Below are 13,186 nucleotides of genomic sequence, written 5' to 3'. Positions count from 1 at the left end.
TTTTTTACGAACGATTTTTTGCCCAATCGATCGTTCGTCGTTCGATTGGAACGATAAAAATTGGAAGTGTGTACGCACCTTAACACACCAGGATTTACATGACTGTGTCTAAAATCTCAGTTCAGGAAGAAGATGATGTGATCTCTAGTAAAAGGTAATACATACCTGAAAGATTACACTCATAAAATAATATAATAACATTTATCTGATGCTTTCTCAACCCTTGCTTGCCCAAAGGGTAATTACTCACTCCCAACCATGGTCCTAACTGCTCCCATTCAGCCACATGGGTGAGGTTGGGAACCATTTGCATGTGGTTGCCTTTGCATTGTGATTGCAGTGAGCTTGCGGTGCAGTCGATACAACATGCTACTCTGGAGGTAACCAAAACCACAAGTGCACATAACCTGCAGTCATTCTACACCCCTTACTGCTATGGAACTAATTAGTAACTAATGGACAATGGTGGTCAGAAGATGAAAGAAAATAGGAAAAAAGTTAATACAGTTTGTGCTACCTCTCCTAACCCTGCCACCTTAGGCAGTGGCCCTTGGGGGCCATTATGATGAACCCAGCCCTGATGAAATCCATAAAGGGCCCTGTACATGGTCAGCGGCTACAAAAACAATCAAGTCTTGGAGAAATTTGTTCTCTAATCTGCATCAGATGGTGAAGCGTTAATGCAGATAATTGAACAGTTATGCCTGCAGAACGCCTTACTGCATTGCCAAATCTCTTGTCATAGAATTGTTTCTTAACTGTGTCAGTAGCACATTGTGCACAGCTTTGAATAATGTGTACTAACCACTCGCCTTTGCAACCTTTTATTGCTAACAAGAGATTTAACCCTTCGCACACAATTACCTTCAGAGAAATCAGTGTATTTTTAGAAGGGTCCTATGCAGAAAAGGAATTGCATTGCTTTCTAACAAGGATTGCCAGAGGGAATTTTCTTGATGGTTTCAAGCGTTTTTCCGTAATTAGAGAATCTCATTTGAAGTCGTTCAGCATAAATGAATGAGATAATGGTGAGGAACGATCAAATCTTTGGCATACCAACTCAGCAGATTGTATCTCAATGGCCCAAGTTGCATTACTATAATTTAAAGTGTACAAACATACAGACTGCATCACCTACAATTAGAGAAGAGTGAAAAGTGTGATTGATTGTGGCTCTACTGAACCTTTTTTTAAAAATACAAACATTTGGAATGTGAAATTTGTGATCTGGAAATCTCATTTATATCAGGGATAATCGTTTCAGGTTGAAAAAAATGGGTGCACAGGCAATAAATGGTGCAAAATTGTGCAGAATGGTTTGGGGACCTCTTGGCAGCTCTGCCCAACCAGATGATGGGGCCAAAAAATTGGCAAAATGGGACATGGTCAAAAAAAGCAGAAGTTCTTGGTAGCCCTGGAATTCCTAAATAACTTGGTGGTTATTGTTGTCTAGCTACAGGGTTCTAGCAACAGCAAAGGTAGATATAAGGCAAATACAGCCTTTGGATCAGCATTTGGTTCCTTTCCCCAATCCAAAATGACAAATGCCGAAATAAGGATTTTGGACAAAGACGTCTGAACTTTTGACAAACTGAATTTCAAGATCAACTCTACCCACAATGGACAGTATGGCTCATGCTGGCAAATGTGTTCACCAACTTTGGGAAAAGTAAGCATTTTTAAAGAGCACCTGCCCAAATACATTTTAGAATAAAAAAGGTTCTCAAGTCTCCCAGATTTAAATGTTCCAATTGGCCTGACTTGTGTTGATGCTAACTAGAAATAGATTAGGGCACAATAAAGCCCTAGGCAAGGTGGCAGCTTTTCCCCTTTTCCAATGCCTACAATTGAAAGTCATAAAGATTGCAACAGGAACAGAAGAGGTCTCCCTGTTTGCATTGTCCATACGTTCTCATCCATCCCTTGTGAAGCTTTAAACAATTAAACTACTTGAGGGTTTCCTGAGGGTTGTAGTAGGTTCCTTTGGACATCCACGTTCCTCGGCTTCTCGGGTTCTAGATCCAGAGAAGAGCAAATGGACATCACACATGATGACATGTTGCCCTTGGACCTAGCAGGAAGATCTTCAGCTGGTACAGACAGTGTTTGTTCTGACTATATAAACCAAATCGTGCTTTAATCCTTACTGAAACTCAGACCTCAGTGAAGAACACTGGTGTATTTCTATAGACATTCTACAAGAGATGGTCAGATCATTAAGTCTTATGTGTGGCTGGTGGGTGATGTTACAGGACAGGCTTGAGACCCCCCATATCAAGAAAGTTGACCACCAATGGTCTAGATCAGTATTTCTCCAACAGGGATCCTCCGGAGGTTGTTAGGGGTTCCTTGAGCAATGAGCAGTTTGTACCTCTCAGGTCAGGTTAAGTGACACCAATGATCTTTTTGGCTATCTGTAAGGGGAACATTCCTAATGGCCAGCAATGTAAGAGAAATTCCTCCCAGGTAAAGGTAACAATCACCAGAGAACTACTGTAAATCTAGAAACAAGAATAGGCCGATAATGTGTTACATAGTTTTATGGTAACAACATTGTAATCTATTCATCAAATTCAACCAAATACAAGACTAAAATACACATAGAACCCTAAAATCGCTGTTGATTAGGAGAAGGGCACCATTGATATAGGTATATAAAGTGATCATATTCTCTATTAATTTTAAGAGAAGAGGATATTTATAATACAATGAAAGCAGGAAAGGACTAGGGTCCTGGAAAGCCTGGACCAGTTATGCCTTGGCCTGGATACATTCATCTTCGAGGTGCCATCACACACTTTGGATCTGATTTATCAAAGCTCTCCAAGACTGGAAAAGATATAATGTTATTGTGATAATGGTCCGCATTGTCACACTACCAGAACACCATCATTATCATGATTTCTCTGTACACCTTCATAATTCGCCTATGTTACCCTACATTTGGCCACCCATCTCCATTGCAACAACTATAATCAGCACAGAAAAAAAAAGTGCAATTAACTAACGAAAACAAAAAAACATGAAAAGTAATACTGATCATATAAGTCTGAAACAAGGTTGACATTTAACATCCACAACTCGCATGGGAGATTGAATGTCTGGTTGACAGAGACACTTTAGGAAAGGCCGGAGGTTGGCAATGGTGACCCTTTATTGCACAAGGTTAGTTGCATGGCTATCACTGTGGGCCTGTTATGTGGGCAAGTATGTAGAAAAGGACATCTGATTTATACAATCTACATACTTGTTTTGAGTGCATCCCTTGGGAAATAACGTCAAATAGATCAGTTTAACAGCCAGGTACCCAGCACTTTTTAAAAGAGGTCAGCAGTGGTAGCACAACTATTTGTCTTGAAAAAAGGTTTACTAGAAGTTCACTTCAGGTTCATAATTGTTGGGAGAAATGTTTTTGTCACATTCAGGGAAGGGCTGAGGTGTAGGAAGAGAAGGGTGCTCTGGGTGCCATGGTAAGGTAAAGGCATCGTTTTGCCTTGGGTGCTAAAAGTCAGGCAGAAGGCACATTCAAGTCAAAAGTCATACAAGTGGAGTATGTTGGCGTAAGAAGTTTGAGATTGGCTGCAGGAAAGGGGAAGGCATGGAAACGGATGACAGGGGCATAGAAGAGGGCCAGAAGTTGGGTAAACTCTTTAAAACAAATTGCCAAATCTTCATGGATATCCAAAGCAAGCCTAGAGCGGTCCTTACATATCGGTTTCATTAAGTGAATGAGCTTTTATTTCCAATTCTCCTCAAAATTGCAAAGCAACCAAATACATAACATTATGGTTTAATTTTTCATCAAGCAGATTAAAATCATCACAATTGGATAATTATAAAAAATGTGATCTCTTTAAAGATAAGATTTCCGTAGTTCATTTTCATTTTGATTCTATTTCAACTAAATAGAATTGGTTAAAAATGTTGGAAAAGTGCCACATGTATGACCACCTTATAACGACATGGCCAGGTAAGGACCTGTTTAGTTTGCTCTTTTACAGGTAATCCATGGCTTTGGTAAAGGGGCCTTGAAGTTCCATTTATTGTCAATGGCACCCCAAAACACTGTGCAGTGGTGGCTAACGCACATCAGTGCATTCCAACACACAACTGGAAAAAAAAATCTTTTCTATTTTATGGCTTGTCACAGTATTTGCAGCCAATTCATAATGAATGCAATGCAAAACACGCAAATAGGCAGAGACGGGTCCTGGATTTCTCTACTATCCATCACTGACTATCATCACATTGATTTTAACATGATGTGAAAAACGAGATTGCCAAGTGGTTCTGCTACAAGCGGTCACATTTGCAAGTCATTTCTAAGTAGCAAATTTAAAGGGAATTGCGCAAATTCTCTTAGGCAAGAGTTACACACTCAAGTCTAAGTGAATGAATGCGATTCACCTCAAACTCCGATTCGCCCAAAAACAGTTCTCATATTTACATATGAAAACCTGCTGATTAAAGAATCCTCAGCTCCCGGGCCACAAATTAAGCCCTGCCCGGAACATCAGGCGGCTGCATCTTTCTGAGTTGTGCAATCATTTAACCCCATCTCCAGCCAATAACAGATGATCCACTAATTCTGCTACAATGTGGCTTAACCCGTTTGTTCTGTGCCTTTGTCTGGACTTGTCTGCACCATAAAACTTCATTTGATACAGTTCTTTCGGTAATAATTAATGCAGTAGGATCAAGATAAAGAAGTTAGATATCTTAAAAGCAATCACAGCATGTTCTTTCAGTCAGGAAAAGCTATAAAACTGTCAGCTTTCTTCAAACTGGAAGAACTAGTAATCCCAGCATGCCCTGGGAAGGTTTTGTTTACAGGGAAGAATATTTGAAGAACAATGTTGTTCACCCTGTAAAAAATAATTCATTTTCTTAGCAATCTGCTATGGAACTAAAAGCCTCAGCATGTCCTAATATACAAATATAGCTTTAAAGGCCAATTTGACGCTGTAGCACGCGCTATATGCATTGGCACACTGTGGAGCCATTCATTGCATGGAGTGCACTGCTGTGCAATGTGTTGTAATAAAAAAAAGTGTTTCAGTGGGTTACGCAGCTTATTCAAATTTTTGGGCTGCATTATTGCAAAGCATGGTAGATGATTGTGTACTACATGACATGTGTTAACTAAAACCACAAGTGTGAACTAAAACTGCTGCAAAAACAACAGAAAAACTAAAAGCAGTACTTTAGGGCTCATTCACATCACCAGCATTGAGCTGCATTACGCTGCATTGCCCAACACAAGTTCCCAACACAATTTGCTATATGCATTTCAGCTTCAATTCACATCAACACATGTGCTAATAAAACATTGGACACGTTGCATTTCACACAATGCATCTGAACATATCGCAATGCATTGCAGTGCATGATAACGTGAACAGTTAAAGAAAAAAAAGCAATACAGTGCACAAAAACTAATCCTTTATTTTTGCAAACAAGTTTGGTCATAATTTTTTTAATGTAGTCTGCAACAATGTTTGAACTGCGCTCTTTGCTGTAACTTTCACCAAACTAACCACAATGACAGAATCACCCCTCCTATTGCAACTGAGATCCCTTTGGTGCGATTAACAAATCTGACCATCTTTAAATAAAAATGTCATAGGGTGTAATTCTTAAACCTTCAGTGACAGCTGGATCTATCCAAATTCGGGGTTTTATTTAATCCAAATCCTCATTATCATTAATATTATATGCTGTGATTAGCTCAGATCTGCTGCTGACAATGAAAGAATAAAACTTAATAAAGCAAAATTGAACAAGTTTATCTGTCTATGCAAACTTTGGTCAGAGTTTTTAAAATCTTCCAAACCCCACCCTGATATAAATACTCTGCAAACTATTGTTATTATTCCTTTGTGCAATCCATATTATTCTGCAGCTCCAGTCTACAGCATTGCTGTTTTTATTCTTATCATTATTATTATTAGGCTCTTCACATGCGGTTGCAGCGTATTGTTTCCTCTCCATCATCTGCACATAACAATTGTTATTTTTTCCCAATCATAGGTAATCCTCATGCTGTCACAGCCTTGCTCCCTGCTCTGTCAACAGCCCTGAGACCTGAGCACTATGTCACAGAAGAAGCCAGGGGAGCTGAGATGACAAGCACTCACAGATTCTGCAGTCTGGACTTGAACATTTGCAATGTGTTTCACCTTACTCAGGTATTGTCCCTGGAAACCTTTACTCCTAAAAACACCTTATCCACTTTCAGGCGTAATAATCAACTTTAATATTATTAAACAGTATTTATATAGCGCCAACATATTATGTAGCACTGTACATTAAGTAGGGGTTGCAAGTGACAGATACAATCAATGACACAGGAAAAGGAGAGGACCCTGCCCAGAGCACTGCAAAAAGGCGTTTGCACTGCGTCGCTGCTCTGTGCACATTATCAAGGTCTGTGTTGCCTTTCTGGTCACACGGGTGTCTTGACGCACTGCTGGTTTGTAGTATTAACTTCAGAAAAAACTTGTCGCAGCGATCTCTGAGACATCCCAATTGAAATCGAACGACTACAGGTTAGCACAGGGGGGCAAAACTCCCCTTGGGAACTTTGTTAACAGAAAAGTTTTTGCAATGCTTAAGTTTTTACACTCATTTTATTTTACGTATGCAAAGATGAGATTAAAGTTTGTTATAGGTAAAAGAAAAGGATTGTGATTACTCCTAGCAGAAGGATATCCCTGAAATCTTTCTAATGTTGCCAATTGTATCTCACCCAGAGCAGATCCCCTCGCTGCGCTCTACCATTACCTTGGGCATGTGAAGTGGAACAAGTGGAAGCTTGCTGAATTAAAGAGAAAAAAATAACAAAAAGCAAAAAGTCAGCCAAGGTTATCCCTGCCTGGTCTACTCACCACCACAGTCCTATAATGTTGGCAGGACACAGGAGGATGAAGAAGAGTCCCAGCTGGGTCCTGGAAAGTGGCATCATGATTCCTCCTGGCAAGGTGGGTGCAGATAGATGAGCACAAAAGTATCCTGATTTTGAATAAGTACAACCAAGTCAGGCAGCCAAGAACACACAAGGAGCTAGGTCAACAAGTAGAAAACTCCAAGGAATGCCTGGATTTTTTCCCTATGGGGATGGATGAGAGGTGGGAGGACAGTAGCAGCGCTGAGCCTGTGCTGGCTGAGGGGGGGCAGTGGTGATAGGGGCACAGGATCCCAGTGGGTCCAGAGCGCAGGCAGTGGGCATTGACTGTCCTGCAGACTGGCAATGCAGAAAGGGGAGCCCGTTTGGGAGGAACAGAGAAGGGTCTGGGGTGGAGAGGAGGAGGTGAAGAGAGGCAAGGAGTAGGGAGGAGGGAGAGGAAGAGATAAAGGGAGGTGAATCCACACAATTATTAATCGTGCCTCAATCAAAACTAATTCTGTGTCTCCCCAAAAAGGCGCCCGGGGGTGTTAGATAAGGCGGGCGTATATATGGAGCATAAACGACAGCGACAGACCTGAACAAATTAAAATCAATTGGACAGATAGAATTTTTTGTAAGCTTTGCACACAATTGAAGCAACCTATGTAATGGATTCTAAAAATGAATGTTGGTGTCAGTGGTGGGGGAGATGGCAGAACCAATAATTTGGTAAAGGTATTGTACATTTATGGGACGCTTTTTTGCTCTAATACACTTAGCATTTCTTGTCGGGTTTTTAAGCATTCTGGGAGGACATTGGTGCCATTTATGCAGATGCTGAAAAATGATCAACTTCATTCAGCCTAATGTTTGGAGTCACCAGTATATAAAAAAAATAGTATAATATAGTATAGTATAATAATAATATAAATCTTCTAATTTCAGAAATAATTCGTTTATGAATTGAGCCGAGCATAACCTCCTATAATGGCTCTGATCCGGGAGGATCTGTCACATTACCAGTCAACATGCAGGAAAATCTCTTCAACTATCATACAAGGAAGCTCTCCAGTTCCACTGATTAATCCATTGACCTGTGCTGGCTGTGGTGTTGACCACAGATTAAGATATCATTTTCACCCACGGATTGCTCGACTTCCCATCCGTCCTATTAAATACTGGAAAAAAAGTTTTATCTGTGCACATTAACCTCATATTAACCAGTGAGAATTCATTATATTCTTCCTTTCCCTACAGTGGGCAGATTGGCTGCAGGGGATTACTGCCCTTTGGCTATTGAACTGTGTGCAGCTTAAGTGAAGGTGACATGAAGATAAAAATGCAGAAAATGCAGCACACGACTTGCTTGCTGTGTAGCGGTGCAGCTGTCCCCATCATTGGAGTCACTGATCTGCTTTACTATATTTATTAGACTTCCTTGATGGCGTGATTGTTGCAGGTCAATACTTAACCAGGTGATAAAGCCAGTCTAAAGCCTGGTCCCATAAAGCCGAACAAATCAAAAAAGACAAAACAAAGTGTAATCATTAATACATCACAAAACAGATTGTATGAATGCATTCAATTTCACTATCTGATTTTGATCATCAACATTTTGCACTCCACTGAGCAGAGCTCAGATTAGGAATTATTGTAACCAGTTTTGCAGCAAAGAGCATGCTGATAGAAAGAAAGAGCAGAGAGACAGATGAAATCATCAATCTACTGCTTCTTCTTTTACTCTCCAGTCACAGGCCGGGGAGAGACCTGTAATCATTACCTAACTGCAGCATGTTTCCTGCTCTGCTACACTGTGCTTTGTAAATCTTACAACTGGATGGGCATAAATACCAAACCTATGAGTGATATGTAAATCATCTGTGTATTTAGCTGTTTGCAAGAAGTTCAGGTTTAAAAAAAAAATTGGCAACGGCAGGTTTGGAATTTCTATTCTTACAGGTCCACATTATCCTGGAGCAATATGTGTGAATTTTACCAGCTTGTATGCAACTAAAACTGCCCTGATCAATAAGGATCAATAGTGATAAAGAGAGGGTAGGGATATTAGGGATCTCTGGGCAGAAGAAACAAGTGTCTGCCTATAGTGTAATCTACACAGATGGCATGCCATAGTGATCAATATTTCATAATCATATACAGCCATGGCTGCAAATATTCGGTAATACATTGCGACTTGTGTAACATACACCATAGGGAGCCACATGTTCCATCATTATATCTATGAACATTTCTAATTATTCTTTAACACTGCATCATGTGAATGATTGTTAAGAGGTGCAGTTACCACTTCTCAACTGCACATAAATGGCTGCCTTGAATCGTGTTGGTTTACAAGCAGCAGTGTTTGTGCAAACAGACAACCAACTGCTGCAAGCAACATCTTGAACTGCATATCAAAACCCATCTGATTTATTTCAATGATTACGCATGGGCATGGCACTTGCTATGCCATCAACTGCCCAAAAATGCTAATATTTATATCAGACATACAGTGAGCTGCAGTAGTCTGCCACAGGTTCAAATGCAGTCTCAGCCCCATTTAAGTCATTGGAAGTGGTTGGACCCATTTTTTTTATAAGTGGCTGCAACCAGGGTAAAATGCAGCATGGTTCTTAAACATGACATGGTGCATTTGGCCATGCAGTTTTGGCATATTTGTTGGCTATGGTGCGATTTGCCTCTGCTGGCTGCATGGCAGCAGTTTGCTGTGCAGTCAGGAGAACGGATTCATAGTGGAAGACTGAAAGGGTCTAAAGTCCCTTTCAGTCAACCACATTGGTGTACGGTATTCTTAACCACACTCCCAAATGCTCCTATTTACCAGCTGGGAAACACTTTGTGCATGCGATTGAGTGCAGCACAGTTTCTGGAAGCAGTCACTTCTGGCCATGTGGATGATTTTCCTCCTCTGGAAGTAGAGGTTCACTGCAAACGCATGGGTAATACATGCAAGCATGTTAACTTGGTATAGCTTGCCACCCCTGGGTGCATTGCAGCAGTTTGCTGTACGCCAAAACCTTAATCAGCCATACCATTTAAAATACATGTATGTGTTAGTTCCAATTTTAATGTATATTTATCTCCCTCACTAGACAAAATTAACTCAGGTGACCACACAAGCTCCACCGTCCATGCTTGTGCCCGTTTTCACTACAGTGCGGCCATGCAGGCAGGTCAGGGGTCACGGCGCAGGTGTGTCTGTGACTCCCGCCCCCCTGCACACCTTGGCTATTTAGTCACTCTTCCAGTAATTTGGCCTCTGACAGCAAACAAGCATGGCAGCCGATCTAATAACGAACCACACACATGTCAGAGGTAGCCAGATGCCTCTCTCCTTCCATCATCCTTTCCCTCTGGGCCAAAATTTCTGCTGTCATTCAAAAGGTTGCCGAAGAATGTATGAGGAGCTTGGCAGTGTCATAGGCTGGAAGGGGGAGGGAGGCAGAGATTAAAAGAGAAATATTCTAAAGAGAAGAAAGAATTTTGGGGTGTTTTAATATATTTTTATAAAAATGGGAATTTTATTAGAATGATTTTAAAATTACAAAATTACAACTTTACCAATGAAAGAAATACAGGTAACACCCCCTAATCCAGTGTCTCTTGTGCTTTTTAATATGGGGGAACCCTTGACATCAGGGAACCCCTTCTATAATTACTATAATCACAGATCACAGTACATTAATGTGATGGGCAGTGGGAAGAATTTCTCTTACATTGCTGGCCAGTAGGAAGAATATCACTCTTACAGATAGCCAAAAAGTTCATTGGTGTCACTAAAACTGACCTGAGAGGTACAAACTGCTCATTGCAAGGAACGCCTATGAACCTGAGGAGGAACCCTGGTTAAAAAACACTGATCTACCGGGACAGTATTTCAAATTTTTATATGTTACTAAAGTGTACCTGTAATTATTATTTTTATTATTAAACTTTAATAATATGGCACCAACATATTACATAGTGTTATACAATAAATAGTGGGATCCAGGAACCCCAGAGAAAGATTCCCAAACACACCCACTGCAGGATCTCACATACAAGGAGATTTATGTGATAATGGTTGAGATTGATTTGTTTTCTCATTACATAGGCATGCTTTGATTTCTTAATGGGCTGCACAGTGACTGTGCTTCATTGCTCCATTTTTCAGGAATCAACCACGGTTACCATTCCGGGACTAAGCTCCAGGCTCAGAAATGAAACAATGCCCAAGATCAAAGCTTCTAACCTTCTAAATTGATGTAGAGGTCCTGATTTATTAAAGCTTTCCAAAGCTGAAGAAGATACACTTTTATCAGTGAAACTGTATGGTCCAGGATTGCAAACATTTGCTAACAAATAGCAAATTACTTTTAGGAAATCCATTCCAGGTTTGCTGGATCACCCATGTTCACTGATGAAACTGTATCTTCTCCTGCCTTGGAGAGCTTTGTTAAATCAGGCCCACAATTATAATATTGCATCCTGATCCCTAAAAAAAGGAGATTAGGCAAATACTTCATCCTGCCTGCAGCAGACTGATGACATCACCCCAGCCTAGACAAAGTCACCGAATGGAGTTGTAGGAATTTATTGGTAAAAAGAATGCTACCATTGCTGTATCTTGTGACCTGTTGAATGGATTCATGCAGACTTGTATAGACACAGAAAGGTCTGTGATCCAAAGAGATCAGAGGCGTCCAGGATGAGCTGAGGGCTGCAGAAGAAGGGCCTTGTTTGTTGTAGTGCGGAGAGAGGGAATGTCTCAGGAATGAAGTCCCTGCAGGTGGCGGCTCCTGGGCAGAGGTTATCTACTGATGGGAGAGGAGGAGATAACAGCAGGAGCTTAGACACAATGTACAGAAATATGAAGGAATGATGAGAGTGCAGCAGAGGATCACAAAAAAGGAATTCAAAAACAAATCTCCCATATGGCATCAGTGCTGGTGTTGTATGTCAAAATCAGATGTGACCATGCTTTCAAAAGGAACCCAGGTTCGAATCTCAGCCAAGACACTATATGCATGGAGTTTGTATGTTTTCTCCGTGTTTGCGTGGGTTTTCTCCGGTTTCCTCTCACATTCCAAAAACATTCAGCTAGGTTAATTGTATTCCCCCAAAAAACTGGACTGTGTTAATGACATGTGACTGATGTAGGGACATTAGATTGTGAGTGCCTTTGAGGGACAGCTAGTGAAAAGACTATGGACTTTGTACAGAACTGCGTAATATGTTGGCGCTATATAAATACGGTGCAATAATAATAATAAAATTGTGCTTCAAGGGCAAAGCTCCTTGTAAGCTCCATTCTTGTTGCTGCAAATGATATTTATTGATTATCACCAGCAAAATGAAGAACAGTACAGATGGGGCTGTCAACAGAGGTGTCAATTCCTCTTCAATTTGTCACTCAGAATTCATTGTTGTAGCTTTACTGACATGGGAAGTAAACAGGAAGGGAAGAATGACTGCTACTGGGCATCAGGTGTGTAAAAAGCAAAAAACAACAACAAACAAACAAACAAAAAAGGAAACAAAAATTAAACAAAACAAAAAAAATTAAAAACAATAAACAAAAACAAAACACAACTAAACATCACAAAAGAAAATGTCAGCTGAATGTGTAGATCAGTGTTCCCAGACCTTTTTAACATGGGGGAACCCTCTAAATATCTTTAAGATTCTTAGGGAGCTCCTCCTATATATTCTACATCCACAGCTCACAGTATATTAGTGTGGTGGTCAGTAGGAAGAATTCCTCTTACATTGCTGGCCATTGGGAAGAATGTCACCCTTACAGATAGCCAGAAAGACCATTGGTGTCACTTACATTGACTTGAACTGCTCATTGCTCAAGGAACCCCTTGCAATCTCTGGAGGAACCCTGGTTGGGAAACATTGGTGTAGAGTGAGCGTCAAAGCAACTTTTTTGGACGCTCAATCTTTTTCTGATTGTCCATTACAATTATTCAGTTTATACCCCGACTGGAACAAGGAAAACTGATTATTTGTAGCTGGGCTGTCCTTAAAGTGCATGTAATCCCAAGAACAAACATTTAATATATTGCATTTTGTTATTGTTTAGATGTGGTGGCTGCATTAAATTTACCTTTCCTTTTTTCCTATCTTTTGCAATCCTGCTGCTAAAGCTAACTTTAGACTGTTCCCATATGACTCCTGGTGGGTGGCTCGGCTGCACATTGCGCTGGTTTTTAAGGGTAGCCTATCGCTCGATCACTCGCAAGGCAAGAATCAGCTCTGCACATTTAACAGCTGGTGGTCTTGAGCGGTACTAGT

The 13,186-nt window shown here is 40.6% G+C and overlaps 1 protein-coding gene and 1 long non-coding RNA gene across 2 annotated transcripts in view; one reads left to right on the top strand and one right to left on the bottom strand.

Moving 5' to 3' along the window:
- WNT6 (Wnt family member 6) overlaps positions 1 to 7,226 on the bottom strand; it is a 50,307-nt gene extending 43,081 nt beyond the window's left edge. Inside the window, exon 1 of the mRNA XM_072418010.1 lies at positions 6,888 to 7,226. Coding sequence (XP_072274111.1) covers positions 6,888 to 6,964 — 77 coding nt within the window. The 5' untranslated portion in view covers positions 6,965 to 7,226. The remainder of the gene's footprint in view (positions 1 to 6,887) is intronic.
- Positions 5,992 to 8,748, top strand: LOC140335421 (uncharacterized). The gene is made up of 3 exons (XR_011921702.1): positions 5,992 to 6,188; positions 6,758 to 6,980; positions 7,832 to 8,748. It is a non-coding gene; the product is annotated as an uncharacterized lncRNA (long non-coding RNA).
- Positions 8,749 to 13,186: the final 4,438 nt, after the last annotated feature.

The sequence above is a fragment of the Pyxicephalus adspersus genome, chromosome 7, assembly GCF_032062135.1.
Source record: "Pyxicephalus adspersus chromosome 7, UCB_Pads_2.0, whole genome shotgun sequence".
In the NCBI taxonomy this organism is placed as follows: Eukaryota; Metazoa; Chordata; class Amphibia; order Anura; family Pyxicephalidae; genus Pyxicephalus; species Pyxicephalus adspersus.
This window is presented reverse-complemented; position numbering and strand designations above follow the sequence as displayed.